This window comes from Cyprinus carpio, chromosome A13 (assembly GCF_018340385.1).
Source record: "Cyprinus carpio isolate SPL01 chromosome A13, ASM1834038v1, whole genome shotgun sequence".
NCBI classification, from domain to species: Eukaryota; Metazoa; Chordata; class Actinopteri; order Cypriniformes; family Cyprinidae; genus Cyprinus; species Cyprinus carpio.
This window is the reverse complement of record NC_056584.1, coordinates 7,230,844-7,247,046: the sequence shown is the minus strand read 5'-3', so window position 1 is coordinate 7,247,046 and position 16,203 is coordinate 7,230,844. Positions and strand designations below refer to the sequence as shown.

Below are 16,203 nucleotides of genomic sequence, written 5' to 3'. Positions count from 1 at the left end.
CATAAGAATGTGATCAAAGTTGAGCCAGTAACACTTAGAACATTAAGTTTGGTGTGTCCAGCATTACTTTAGCCAGATAATATTGCAATTTGAAGGCCTTTTAGTGTTCCTGGAATTAGACATCAGACCCTGCAAATCCTGCATGACGTGAGGTTTGTGAATCTTGTACACCCTGGAGCCGCAAGACCAATTTTTGCATCGTAATTGTCTCGAGGGCCATCATCATGTGTTCTGACTCACTACTCTCCCATGTTAAAGAGGTCATGTCATATTATTTTAATTAAATTGTTTCCCCCTGAGATACGTTTAAAGGAATTATCCACCCAAAAATTAAAATTCTTTCCACGGTACTCATCCTCAAGTTGTTCCAAACCTGTATGACTTCCTTTTTTCTGTGAAACATGAAAGAAGAAAGTTATTCTACTCAAAAAAAACAAAGAAAGAAAATAACTGGTTCATACAGTGATATGTCCCATATAGCAGTCAATGTGTTAAATAAACTGTGTATATATACAGGTGCTGGTCATATAATTAGAATATCATCAAAAAGTTGATTTATTTCATTAATTCCATTCAAAAAGTGAAACTTGTGTATTATATTCATTCATTACACACAGACTGATATATTTCAAATGTTTATTTCTTTTAATTTTGATGATTATAACTGACAACTAAGGAAAATAGAAAATTCAGTATCTCAGAAAATTAGAATATAAATTAAGACCAATACAAAGAAAGGATTTTTAGAAATCTTGGCCAACTAAAAAGTATAAAAAATGAAAAGTATGAGCATGTACAGCACTCAAAACTTAGTTTGGGGCTCCTTTTGCCTGAATTACTGCAGCAATGCGGCGTGGGCATAGAGTCGATCAGTCTGTGGCACTGCTCAGGTGTTATGAGAGCCTAGGTTGCTCTGATATTGGCCTTCAGCTCTTCTGCATTGTTGGGTCTGGCATATCGCATCTTCCGCTTCACAATACCCCATAGATTTTCTATGGGGTTAAGGTCAGGTGAGTTTGCTGGCCAATTAAGATCAGGGATGCCATGGTCCTTAAACCAGGTACTGGAAGCTTTGGCACTGTGTGCAGGTGCCAAGTCCTGTTAGAAAATGAAATCTGCATCTCCATAAAGTTGGTCAGCAGAAGGAAGCATGCAGTGCTCTAAATCTTCCTGGTATACGGCTGTGTTGACCTTGGACCTCAGAAAACACAGTGGACCAACACCAGCAGATGACACGGCACCCCAAACCATCACTGACTGTGGAAACTTTACACTGGACCTCAAGCAACGTGAATTGTGTGCCTCTCCTCTCTTCCTCCAGACTCTGGGACCCTGATATACAAAGGAAATGCAAAATTTACTTTCATCAGAGCACATAACTTTAGACTACTCAGCAGCAGTCCAGTCCTTTTTGAAGCAAGACGCTTCTGACGCTGTCTGTTGTTCAAGAGTGGCTTGACACAAGGAATGCGACAGCTGAAACCCATGTCTTGCATATGTCTGTGCGTAGTGGTTCTTGAGAGCACTGACTCCAGCTGCAGTCCACTCTTTGTGAATCTCCCCACATTTTTGAATGGGTTTTGTTTCACAATCCGCTCCAGGGTGTGGTTATCCCTATTGCGTGTACACTTTTTTTTCCTATCACATCTTTTCCTTCCCTTCACCTCTCTGTTAATGTGCTTGGACACAGAGCTCTGTGAACAGCCAGCCTCTTTTGCAATGACCTTTTGTGTCTTGCCCTCCTTATGCAAGGTGTCAGTGGTCGTCTTTTGGACAACTATCAAGTCAGCAGTCTTCCCCATGATTGTGTAGCCTACAGAACTAGACTGAGAGACCATTTAAAGCCTTTGCAGGTGTTTTGAGTTAATTAACTGATTAGAGTGTGGCACCAAGTGTCTTCAATATTGAACCTTTTCACAATATATTCTAATTTTCTGAGATAATGAATTTGGGATTTTCCTTTAGTTGTCAGTTATAAACATCAAAATGAAAATAAATAAACATTTGAAATATATCAGTCTGTGTGTAATGAATAAATATAATATACAAGTTTCACTTTTTGAATGTAATTACTGAAATAAATCAACTTTTTGATGATATTCTAATTATATGACCAGCACCTGTATACACACACACACACACACACACATACAAAAGTGTCTGCACTCAAACTCAATCTTTAACTTTAACTAACTTAAAAAAACAAAACAATACTTGAATCAACTTAACAGTTAAACCCTGTGCTTTCAGCAAACGTAATAAAACAAGTTTCATAATCTCACAAGTAATCATTATTTACTTGTGAATCCAAGTTTAATATATATATATAAATATACGCACTCTCTCTCTCTATCTATATATATATATATATATATATATATATATACACTAAACAATTAAAGGTTACCTTGCTCAATATATATATATAAATATACGCAGTATATTTAATATTGCACATTATTAATGTAAACCACTCTTATTTTGGAAGACCCTAAACACATTAAACACTAAACAATTAAAGGTTACCTTGCTCAACTTGTGTAAAAACTCAAAAGGTCATATAGAGTTGTCTCTATGCACAAATATAAGATATTACAAAACAAACAAAAAAAACAACTATATACCAAAACAAAAAAAAAAAACAACTTTAATAAAACAAATTATGGGTAAACTTATTAAAAACACTAAGTAGAGCCCATTTTGAGGAACAGATACTTGCATGTGCCCTTAAGGTCCCCATGCTTTAACCAAATACAAAAACTATTTAAGTGCAAGGGATTATGGGTGATCAGTGCTGTTTAATATTTGAAGTTGCTCATACCAAATGGCCTAAAAGACACTTTCATGTAGAGGCAACTTATTCTACAGACTTTTGATGCAAGGATTCCATTAGAATGCAATGTTTCGATGTAAGGTTTCCCACAGTTTTCACTAGGGGGCACTGAAGGTCTGTGCTTTTTCTCCTTCCAGTCTTCTATTCCAGTCATTAATCTCTGTCGTATGTTGGCCTACAGTACAGCACATGGACACCTTCCAGCCTCTTAAATGTTCTGGATGTTCTTCCTAACTCCCTGATGGCCTTTGTTTGTTTGTGTTCTGCTTCTATCCTCAATCCACGTTTATCCACCCTCGCAAAGACTTACTCTTTTGTTCGTGGTTTCAACTCTTCCCTTTTCCTGATAGCCTCAAACTCTTGACAGGCATTGGAGCTGACGCACGGGGGGTTAACGCACTTCAACACATGTTTATCTTTTCTGTAGTAGAGGGAATGCTAACAACATCTTGCCCAAGCACGCACAAACGTCGACACAATTCTTGCACACATTCACACCCTCTCCACTGCTGCCGGGTCGACCATGACCTCTGATCCCTGGCCACCGCAGGACAGGGTGGGTGGGCCCTCCTGCTGTGTAGACTGCTCTGCATCAGCTCCCTAATCTCATCCAAACCAGTGGAGCGTGAGCTGTTGCAAGAATGTCCAGATGCATTCTGGGATTGAACGCAGAGAGGTCACGGATGGAGTGAGGAATGACTAAACAGGAGTGGCACTGACCTCGCTGAAGAACAATAATGGTTCACTCATGAGATCATGGTTTGTTATGATTAATCGGTGTGCTGATTGGACTTAATTGGAAAATTGAGGGGTTCGTAATGACACAACCCTCTTCAAAGAACCCATGTGGTTCCAGGTCAGCTGACTGTGGCATTTCACTTCAAGATCACACTGGGATTTTCTAAAGAGACGCTGAATCTTTAGTGGTCACTGAGACACTGAGAGTAATAGAATCAAAAGTCTTTACTGTCAGTTCAAACTCGAGTTCAAAATTTCATGCGTTTCTTTGAAATTCAGAATTTTCTAGTAATTTTCACAAATAATTAAAATGTAAGTGATGCACCACATATTTATGTGTGTGTACCTAAAGTAAGAGAGTTGTACAATCTTTTATTTGTTTATCAAACACACATTTGTTGAGTTTTAGTAGCTGTACTCTTCCAGATTCACTAATGTAAGTGGGGTTTGTTTATGTTTCTTGGATCGGTTTGCTATTGAAACATGTTTAACATTAGTTTTCATGTTTTGCGTAACTAAAAAATATTTCAATTGATCTACTTACCATTATAACAATGATTACGGTAAGGATATTTTTTTTCTCTCTCTACTTGGAATAGATCAAATGAGTCAAATCACAGTTTGAAAAACAAATGATACACATCTTAGTTAAACAACACTAAAACGAAACACAACGAAAGTCTTTAAACCATTACAAAAAACATATTTTGACAATAAAGGACTTCAGTTTATACGTTTATAAACGAGACTTACAAAGGTGCTAGCATCTGATACCATCTTCTCAACTAGGTAATTTCGTTTAGGCTCTTTAAACTTTTGCCTTTGTTGTACTAACTTGTTTGGCTATTTTCCTCTGCAAAAATTATGCTTTTGTTAATTTGTGTTTGCTTATTCTTATCAGAATACAAACAAAGTTTGCTTGTTCCCCAGACGTTTATTGGGTGACCTCAGTCATCTAGTGCACAATACAGAAAAGAAAGAGTTTGTTTCCCGTTTTCATGATCTGAATGTGCTTTACGTTACATAAACAAATTAGCTGAAGAAATACTGTAGTGTAGTATGTGTGTGGTCAGCGTTTGTGGTTACAATAGCCCTATGCTTCACACTCAAGCGCATTACATGTGATATGTTAACTTATATCACTTTACATTCATTTGTGAATGTAAGTAATGACAAACGGGAGTGGTTAAAGACGGGTTGAGCTCGACAGGCTGCATTTATTGACATCTTGGAAGTGTTTTGTCAGGAAGACACTAATCCATACTGACGGTATGGAGGGTTGTGTTGAGCTTAACTGTAACCACATCTGCCCACGTCAGAGCTCATTTGTGTGTGTGTTGCTAGCTTGCAGCATGCGGCTGGGTTGCAGACGAAGCTGACCCACCTTGTTACCATGACAGCGCCTTGGCCTAAGTTCAGACCAGACTGTGCGCATTAGCGGTTGAAACAGGATGTGGTGTGAAAACTTGGCTCGTGTGTGTGTGTATTTTACATAGCTGAAGTCACAACATGTGTGTTTGAAAACTTGGCTCTTGAGCTAAAGTTAGCCCTGTATGGGCTGTTTCAGTTAGACATAAAAACAAAAAAACAAAACTAGTTTTATTGGAAGGTCTATCTTAAATGCAGAAGCTTAGCTAAAAAAAGATATGTTTATGTGTGTCACACATGCATACACTTTCACTGTCTGACTTGCCCTCACTTAACACATACGCATTTGTCTCGAGCAAGATTCCCAGGGTTTATTCCAGCCGCGCTGCTTTCTAAGGAATAAACAAACAGGGCCGGTGAGCCGCGTGTCCCTGGAGCGCTCCATCAGAGGCTGAGCTAATGAAAGCTTTATAGAGCTGTAAAGAGCGCAGACTTTAGGAAGTGGTTTACAAACCAGACCTTTTAAAGGTCTCAGTCTCTCCTTGTGTCACTTAGGCTTTGTTCCAAAATCTAGTGAGCTGCCTACGTAGGCAGCAAGTTCCTGACACAAAGGGGTTCCATATTCAAAGGCAAAAACACCTCAGTTATATTCAGAGACCCAAGCTGAGCAAAAATAAGCAATTTTGGTGCAGCTGCTGATATTTATATGCTCAAAAGTAAGATGGAATTCTGATACCATGTGATGTAATCTAGTGAGTTCTTTATAACTGTACTACTTGCATTAAATGTATAAAACTCAATATCTCCCAGTAATATGTCTTGGTAGGATGATATTTAAAAGATATTCATTTTTAAATGTTGGTGCAATGTCTGCAGCACTGCATGAAGGACAGACAGATGGACAGATCAATCAATTAATTTCCAACTAATCCTAAACTTTTCTTCACTGAATTGTGAAAAACTTTGTTCTCTTTTTCTGGCTCATATTTTCTTCACTGGTGCTTTGCATTATTCTTGATAATATTATAACACACCTCTGCATGACATGATATCTTTATCTTAATTTCAGTCTGCTGTTACTATAGTAGCGAACGCAACATTGATTGAAAGATAAACCGCACGTTCTTATTTCACTGTTGTTGTTTATATGGTGGTTAAGCAGACAGTTTGCTTCTTACATTCAGTTTTACGGCATTAACAAGCAAGTCAAAGAGGACAAGCTTTCGACTGAACTGCACACATGCATATTATATTTATTTCCATCATGGTCTTGCTCCGTCCATGCAATAAATGCACACAAGCATATTTAAAAAAACATATCAACAAATTTATAGCAATCAAAAATTTCTAAAATTAAATATGAGGATACATATTCCTGAAGATACATATTAAACCCATATTTGCACATTTATAGCATGCAAATATTTCTGCCTTTTATCACTTATGCAACTGTCAACCTTTCAGACTGAAGCCACAGTGTAGAGTTATTTTATGATTGGTAAAATAGGTATAACATGCCTTTGTTTTCAGCTAATAAAAGAAAAATACAGAGATATTTTATGATTGGTATATGAATATATGCTTTTTGCCTAAAATCTGATTGGGTGACTATGAATATATGCTGACACAAAATTACACTATTTAATTTAAAGGCATTAAATAACACATGCACAAGAATTTCTGCAATATTTATATTTATTTTACATAATATTTACTAAAATAATTAGAAATATTTGAACCTAGACAAAAATAAATCTGTAGATTAATCAAATGTGTACATATAGATGCCAACTTCTTGATTCTGTAATCCTATTGTAGCATTTTTTCTCAAATATAGACCAGCTGACACTAATTTTACTTACAGTACACGGTGAATATGATGTGACGGCCAATTGTATATAGCACAGCATGGTTTGAAATCAAGAATTTAAAGTTAGGCTAATCTTACAGCTGGATTTGGTGAAGTTTGCAAAATTTGTCAGATTAGATATTAAAAAAAAAAAAGCGTATTTGGTGGATGCAGACAGTACTGTATATGAAAAACATAGTATAGCATTTGCCCTTCAGTTTTTTGACAGAGCTGTTAAACAGAATAAACTAAGAATGAGCACTCTTGTCTGCAAAATACTGTTCAAATAAAAGTCTCACTTATAAAACCAAATAGAAAAACTGGTTACCTGTTGATTAATGTCATATATTTGTCATTTCTCATCTGCAATCCAGCACATACTGTAATCTTAATTTCTCTCCCTTCTCTTAACAGGATGACCGGCCGAGAGTTTTTCACTCTTTTTCCTGCCCTCTATCCCTTCCTCCTCAGTCAGCTCCAGGAAGCTGCAGCCTCTGTGAACAGGTGAGAATTTCCCAACAAGGGCCCCCTATAACATTACAGGACCCCGCAATGTGTATGCGATTTGCGTCGGATGTTGTTAAAGAGCTGAATGATCCCAGCGTTCGCTAAACGGACCCAGTTCTTCTTCTCACCCTTCTTTAATTTCTCTGAGGCCCTTGCTTAAGATCGTTTAAGTGCCCCTTCAAGCCTCTTTAGACCTATTAAGCCTTTCGACCAAACTGATGGACAGATTCCTAGCTGAGATTCCTCTGATAAGTAAACCGCGTGTGGGAGCGTCGGCCATGTTGGATCCAGACCGCGCTCTTCAGCGACATTGAAAACATGTTCGTCTCTTATCTCCCTCATTTCATTTCTCCACAGACTGATGTGCCGCTCTTCCAAATAGCACTTACATTGTGCAAGAGGCCCTTGAGCAAATATTATCTTAACATGTATCAAATTATTTTAATGCATTTTCAGTCTGGCGTTCTCTCCTTTTAGCTAAGAGTGGTCTGACTCTTTCCCACGGTATCGCCGTTTAACGTGATTGAGATTTTTTTCCTATTGAAGTTCAATCCAGAATGTTTCCTATAAATTATTTCACATATAAATAAGGGTAGAGAGAAGTGTGAAGCGGTTTAAAAGTCATTAGCGTCCTTGCGCCACCCACCAAATATTGAAGTTCAATCCAGAATGTTTCTTTTATCTGGAAACAATTCGCCGTTTAACGTGATTGAGATTTTTTTCCTATTGAAGTTCAATCCAGAATGTTTCTTTTATCTGGAAAGCAGGCTGTAAAAAAGCATGTGGGAACTCTGGAATACGGTTCATCGCCCTCCTCGCAATTTGTAAACTGGTTTGCGATATGAAGATTTCACGAGCACGGATGAAATCGTGATGAATGATTTGCCTCAGCTTGAGGGATTTATAACAATTTAAAACGTTTAACATGGGAAATGAGTGCCGAGAGGGTTCGGTTGGACATGCACCAGAGATGAAATGAGATGAAAAGACCAGGGCAAGTGGAGCCAAGACTGAAACTCGCTTTGCTAATCTCACATTCTCTTCCAGTCTTATCACCTCTTGACCCTTGCTGAACTTTTTTGCTCATTTTAACGTCTTTTTCCATTCCTCTGATTTTTCATAATTCTTTGGTTCGTTCTCGCACTCCCCTTCCAGCTTTTTCTTGAATGTGCTTGAGCTTCAACACTTCAATCTCCCTGGGCTTGGAGATGATCTCAAGTTCTTGGCTGTCCCACACTGTGCCTGACTGAAATCAGACTCTAAACGCATTACCCGGGCTTTGATTAGCAAAATAACATTTCCTGCACTCTGGCCCGGGGTCTACGGGCTCCTGGGACCCCTTGGTGGTGGGGAGTTGGGCCATGTTTGATGTAATAATGACAAGCATATCAACAGCTGGCAGCTGTGCCGTGGAAAGCTCACGGCCTGTAGAGAACAGAACAGATTTTGGCCATTTCAGAGTAATAGAAAGATATGAGTAATTTACATTTGTGTGTTTTTCTGTTGGTTTTTTTTTTCATGTGTTTGCTCTGGCTTAAGTTTTGAGTTTCCACTGGACTGTCAAAGAAACGTGCAGAAATGTAGAAAAAGAGAAAGGAAGTGAAGGGCCATTGGGTTAGTAATGGTGACCATGTGTATGTGCTCATCATGTCATTGAACTGTTAGTAGCTGTATGTGTTTGGAATGGCTGGTCACTAATTCTGAAACCCTTAGCTTAAAGATCAGTTATAATATACAGGTAAGGTACATTATGTTAGTAAGTGCAGTTTAGTAATAAAAAAAGGTTTTAAATAGGGCTGTGCAAAAAATCGAATACGATTTTCATGCGCATCTCTTCAGTAAAGACGCTCCTGTGATTAGTAGGATATCTCCAGCATGTGCGTTAAGATCAGGGTTGCCAGGTTTTCACAACAAATCCTGCCCAGTTGGCTTCTCAAAACTAGTCCAAAACTAGCCCAATCGCGTTTCCAGGAGGTTCCCCGATAAAAATTGCATCCCGGGGTTAAAATATACGTTTTTTTCAGGGTTGCCCTGGTAATATTCACATTTTAGGTGCTAAATATCACGTTATTGGTATTGGGGTCGCTTCAAACCCGCGGACATGAAGAACAGCCGCAGACTTGGTAACACTGGTTCAGGTGGAGCGGCATTTACTACACAGAGCCGTAGTCCACCGACAATCTACACAAAATCGCTTTCAAAATCGAGCGGAAAGAATCGCCTGCGATTTTAAAATCGATTTTGTGTAGATTGTCAGTGAATTACGGCTCTGTGTAGTAAATGCCAACCAGTGTTGCCAAGTCTGCGGTTGTTTTTCACGTTCGCGGGTTGTTGAAGCGACCCCAATACCAATAATGTGATATTTAGCACCTAAAATGTGAATATTACCAGGGCAACCCTGACAAAAAACGTATATTTTAACCCCGGGATGCAATTTTTATCGGGGAACCTCCTGGAAACGCGATTGGGCTAGTTTTGGACTAGTTTTGAGAAACAACTGGGCAGGCTTTGTTGTGGAAAACCTGGCAACTCTGATCTGAACGCACGTGCTGGAGATATACTACTAATTACAGGAGCGTCTTTACTGAAGAGATACGCATGAAAATCGTATTCGATTTTTTGCACAGCCCTAGTATGAATAATAGGTTAATACTGTTAGTTTTATATGTCAGTAAGTGAAGGGCATTTGATCTAAGTTATGAAATCATGTATAGATGAGTTAGATCAGTTAAGTTAGTAACTTATATTTTAGGGCTGTGCAATTAATCGAATTTGATTGTCATGCACATCTCGTCAGTAAAGCCGGTCCCGTGATTAGTACTAAATCAGCATCACCTGCTTTCAGATGGAGCGGCTTTCACTACACAGAGCCGTAGTTCACTGACAAACTAGGCGATATCGCGTACCAAATCTGATGCGATTCATCTGCAATTATGAGGGCGTTTTTGCCTTATTGTCAGTGAAATACGGCTCTGTGTAGTGAAAGCCGCTCCATCTGAAAGCAGGTGATGGTGATTTACTACTAATCACGGACCGGCTTTACTGACGAGATGCGCATGACAATCGAATGCGATTAATTGCACAGGCCTATTATATTTGTATCTGGAGAAAGTAATGTTATTTAAGTAAGCTATACTAGTTAAATAAGTTAGTTGGGGAAATTATGATGTCACATATAGGTAAGTTAAGTTAATTCTGTTAGTTATATATGTTAGTATGAGAAGGAAGTTATGCTATTTTCATTAGAAGTCACATACAGGTAAGTTAGGTTAATTCTGTTATATGTTAGTAAGTGATGGAAGTTATGCAAGTTAAGTTAGACAAATTACTGTATAAAGTCATGCAGGTTAGTTCACATGAGTAAGTGGAGGAAGCTATGCTAGTAAAATAAGTAAGAGAAGTTATAAAGTCACATACAAGTAAGTTAGTTAGGTAATTTGTTATACATGTTAGTAAGTAAAGGAAGTTATGTCAGTTTAGTAATTAGAGAAGTTATGAAAACACTTCTAGGCTAGTTCAGTTAGTTACATTAGTATGTAGAGGAAGTTATGTTAGCTAACTGCATTATACAGGTTAAATAAGTTAGTTAAATACGTTATGAAGTCTCATACAGCCAAGTTAGCTTACGTCTGTTATTATGTATGTTAGTAAGTGAAGGAAGCTTTGCTAGTGTTTAGTAATTAGAGAAGTTATGAACTCACATGTATGTATGATAATGTATGTATGATAAGCTAGATTAATTCAGTTAGTTTCTTGCATTAGTAAGTGGAAGAAGTTATTCTAGTCAAAGGTATTTATGAAGCCACATGAATATCATCTTTCAGTGATTCAGGGCAGGTGAAGCTGCACCCCAGTCTTTGTTGTTGTTAGTTTTGGGTCATCTCTACCCGTCTCCTATGGATGGTTCATCATCTCCTCTGGGATTAGCTCCCTTTATGCGCTTAATCATCAAGTAGGTATAGATATTTAGATCACCTTTAAGTGCAATGCTGATCAAGAGATGAGCTGCACTGAATGTTTTAGCTCAAAAAATAAACTTTAGATTTGATTCAGCTGACTATTTCTTAGCCCTCCATTCCTGCAATAGATTTTTTTTTCTCCACTGCCTCCACATTTTTTTTCTTCTCTAACACTCTGTAATGCTTGAGACGTGCAGCTACTGTTGCTGTTCCCGTTCACACATTTTTTTTAAATTGTTTAGACAGAGTAGGAAAAATATTTTTGGAACATGTTCTACAAGCACCTGTAGAGGCATCCAAACATAGACGTGTCTTTTACACACACACAAACACACACACAGTGAGGGATAGGTCACGGTTGTGATCCCAGAGCCAGCATTACTCCTTTCTCCTCCTGTTTGTGTGTCACAGAACACTGTGTTCCTCCAGCTGGGGAGCAGTAGATTTATTCAGATGAAAGAAACTATAGCAGGATGGTGTTTGGCTTGGATCAAAATAAGGGTGGAGAAGTCTTCCTCCCACTGCTGCTTCTGATAGCACAGCTTCAGATTTTGCATGCTACACACATGACTGACACCGTTTGAAAACTCATTGTATGTTGAATACATTCTGCAGTTTCATCAGTTTTCAGGTTAAGCAATAAAATAACATGAAGGCTCTGTTGCAAAACCTTGTGAGCTGCCTTCATAGGCACATTCCCAAACATAAATGCAAACATAAAAAGTAGGCCCACACAATCTAATAAAAAAAAAGCAAGATAAAAAGCCACTGCTTTACTGAAAAGCAAAAAAGTGCAAATGTTTGCCTTTTTCAGGCCTATTTTTGCATTTATGACTGTCTGGATTTTTCTTTTTTTTTCAGTCAAAAAGATTGTAGTTTATAAATGGTTACAATTCCTTCGATAACAAAATTTGTGTAATTTACACTAATTTGTGTATTATGAAAATTAGAGTATTTTGTTGTTAACTAAGCGACATGCTAATGCGATAATCTCTTTAAAACAATTGTGATTCAAGTCCCATTAGTTAATGCTTATGTATAGTGGTCCACTTAGGATGCCTTATAAGGCCCTACCTATGTAGACAGTATATGGCAAGGCTACTGTGAAACGAAGGATTTTTCTTTTTTTTTTCTTCTTTTTTTAAATACATGACCTTCTATGTAGACAAACTCTGAGCACATTAACTTGTGGTCACCCTTGTTTAGAAATCAACACCTGTTTAATATTAAGCGGCTTGGTGGAGTTGTTGTTACTCTAATTCAGATGCAAATGTTTGCTATATCATAACACAGGTTTATTTCAGTACTTCCTGTCAAAAATGTTGACAACCAAGTGTGAATTCATGATATATCTTCACCCTCAAATGTTAAGATCAATGTGATAGTGAATTTGTTGCAAGTTTAGTCTTGATATGAACTGTTTATGATAAAGAACATCTAATGGAAGAGAACTTCTGTTGAAACTGATGGTCCTGAGAGTAACCCACTTCAGAACAAAGCTGTGAGCTCAGCATGTTAGGTAATAGTCACATGTGCATTGAGTACAGGTGTGTAAATGTGCACAACTGTTACTGTCTTTCGCTTTGGTGACAAAAGCCTTGGACTCTCACCAGTTTCCCCTCTGTGACATTATTTTCACTAATGTTTATGCCAGGAATGTTCTCTCTGCCCGTTCTCATGCTCACACACACTCTGAGGAAGGTGTTTGGGCTTCTGCAAAAACTCTCTTAAGCATTTTTTTCTTCTTTTAACACAGAGTTTGATGTGTATTTTTAGTCCTCTGCATTTTTGTGGGCATTTGAAGTAGTGAGAAAGTATGTGTGTTCGTTTAATCTTGTTTGGTTTTTGTGGCTTATGTGTGAATTGAGATGATGTGGTCTGTGGCCCTGCATTGGAAATATTAGCGCTGTTATGTTTGGTTTAATGAATATTATGAATGAAATTTAAAAAGTAGTGGGGTAATAAATGTGATAGGACTTGGCTGGATATTGCTGAAATGCAGAGCTGGTGCAAACACACCCACACCGCTATGATCAGATGATTTCTCACAGCTGACATTTTTGCTGTATGTTTATTTTATTATTAAGAGGAAAGCATTTAGCACATCTTTACATATGTATCTAAATGGCGCTCTCATTAGTGTGGAGGTTTGGGATAGGGCTGTGCAAAAAATCGAATACGATTTTCATGCGCATCTCATCATAAAGACGCTCCTGTAATTAGTAGTATATCTCCAGCACATGCGTTCAGATCAAGGTTGCCAGGTTTTCACAACAAATCCTGCCCAGTTGCTTCTCAAAACTAGTCCAAAACTAGCCCAATCGCGTTTCCAGGAGGTTCCCCGATAAAAAAATTGCATCCCGGGGTTAAAATGTACGTTTTTTGGCAGGGTTCACTTGGTAAAATTCTCATTTTAGGGGCTAAATATCACGTTATTGGTATTGGGGTCGCTTCAACCCGCGAACACGAAAAACAACCACAGACTTGGCAACACTGGTTGGCATTTACTACACAGAGCCATAGTCCACCGACAAGCTACACAAAATTGCTTTCAAAATCGACAAAGAATCGCCTGTGATTTTAAAATCGATTTTGTGTAGACTGTCGGTGAATTACGGCTCTGTGTAGTAAATGCAAACCAGTGTTGCCAAGTCTGCGGTTGTTTTTCATGTTCGCGGGTTGAAGCAAGATGCGACCCCAATACCAATAACGTGATATTTAGCCCCTAAAATGTGAATATTACCAAGAAAACCCTGCCAAAAAACGTACATTTTAACCCCGGGATGCAATTTTTATCGGGGAACCTCCTGGAAACGCGATTGGGCTAGTTTTGGACTAGTTTTGAGTTTTGGGCTGGATTTGTTGTGAAAACCTGGCAACCCTGATCTGAACGCACGTGCTGGAGATATACTACTAATTACAGGAGCGTCTTTACTGATGAGATGCGCATGAAAATCGTATCCGATTTTTTTGCACAGCCCTAGTTTGGGATGTTCATTAACAGTATAGCACTGAAAAGGTATTTCAAACTTACTGTGTAAAAAAAAAAAACTTTGCTGTTAGTGTATCACAAAATTAATCTTTGTTAACTCAGATTACACACACCTTTTCAGTTTCTTCTCCCCTTTGTTCTTCATTTTGATGTTTACTCTGCATTTAGGCTGTGTATAAGGTTCACAACATCATTAAAACATTATTTGAACTCCATAACCTTAGACCTATTGCTTATTTCATATATTCATCAACCAGCATATCAGCAAATGATATGATGATCTGATCATATCTGAATATCAGATGATGTGATATTGACTTATTGCCTTGAGGAACTACAGAGGTCCTCCTCACAGTGTAATATCCACTTAAATGTTTTTCAAATTTATAAATTCTTCATAAATTTCTAAATTCTTCAAAATATTCTTATGTATGTATGTATGTGTGAATACACACAGACAATTCGGATTATATAATATGTGCAAGTTAACTCATCATTAACGCATTAATTGATTAACGCCGACAATTATTTTATTGCGCATTAACACAGTTTTTTATTATTATGAAAGTCCGTTGCTCACTGGCTCTGAATACACACAGACAAACCATGGGTCACAGGAGGGCTGGGATGTAAATAGGACCAGCAGCGCTCACATGAATACAGCAGATAAAAACAATCACACCAAACATAAGCACACACAAACCACTGTCCGCTGTTATTTTTAACAGAAAAGAATGCAATGTGCTCATAATCACAACTTCATAAGGGGGAAATAGGAAGTTTCCGGTAGCGTGTTTTTCAAAGAATAGGATCCATTTAATGTAACTTTATGACAAAAGGACACCTATGGTGTTTTTTTCACTGCGTGGTACGACTCTGCTCGGCACGGCTCAGTACGGAACAGCACGGCCAAATTTGCGTTTCAACTGCAGTTTAGTAGCGCTTCAGAGTGGGCGGGATTATTCACATGTTGTTATAGTTGCGCCGCTTCTACTGCCACGACTCCTGAAAAACTTTTTCATTCCGCGTCACCCCATCAAACTCTCGCTGGATCCGCTCTTCTGCTGTCAACTAGAGGAACATCTGTACTTCCTCAGTAGACAATGAAACAGACACTTTTTGGTTGTTAAAAAAAGGTGCGCTCTTTCAAATTAGTTGCATTCAACCCTTTGCTGGCTGTACTGATTTAAATCTAGCAATTCTTTTGTGTTTGTGTCGCAAGTTCAGTGATGCAGGTAGTGATGATTCTCTCCACCCAGTCCGTGATCACCAGGGTTTACACATCACGCTTTTGTAATAGTACGGTTCACTTGGAACCTCAACCGATGTGGTACTAAAAAAAAGTACCAGGTACTGTACCCAGTGGAAAACCCCCCAAAAGTGAACCATGCTGTACCGTGCAGTGGAAAAGCGCCAATACAACACCCTGATATTTATGACTTTATGGATTTAACACTGTTAAACACACATTTAATCACATTTTGAAAGCCCTGGATCATTGTTTGGGTGTCAGGGCCTGTATAGAATCATAAGTGTACAGACATCTGGAGTGGAGCAGAGGTGTGGAGGGGCTGGAGAAAGGACCAGTTCAAGGCCTCGGGTCTGGAATACAGATAACACAAGACAGAGAGAAATAGATCAAGCTGAATGATCAGTGGCACCATAAAAAAACAGACTCAAACCACTTGGCCTCATATCAGTGAACATCTTAGCCCTTCTCAAACAAATGCAAGTCTACCTGATCACATCCCTCTTCAGTTAAACCATGTCATATTATGGATGGATTTTCCTAATAGTCAAGGAATGACTGGAGAGTCAGACCTTCGGATTAATAGAAGGATCCATGTCAACAGAGTTCAGCCTTTCTCGGTACAGGGACGGAAGGGTTAAGAGACTGGAGGATTTGGGGTCTGCCTGGTTCTTGTCAGTGGAGGTATGCAGGCCCATTCACCCAAAT

General features: G+C 38.4%; 1 protein-coding gene across 2 annotated transcripts in view; it reads left to right on the top strand.

Moving 5' to 3' along the window:
- Positions 1 to 16,203, top strand: part of LOC122134312 (thyroid adenoma-associated protein homolog) — a 38,629-nt gene that overhangs the window by 11,217 nt on the left and 11,209 nt on the right. For both annotated transcript variants that reach the window (XR_006161468.1, XM_042768504.1), the window contains one exon: positions 7,203 to 7,292. Coding sequence is in view for 1 of the 2 variants with exons in the window: in XM_042768504.1 (XP_042624438.1) it covers positions 7,203 to 7,292 (90 nt within the window). In the remaining variant the exon portion in view is untranslated. The remainder of the gene's footprint in view (positions 1 to 7,202; positions 7,293 to 16,203) is intronic.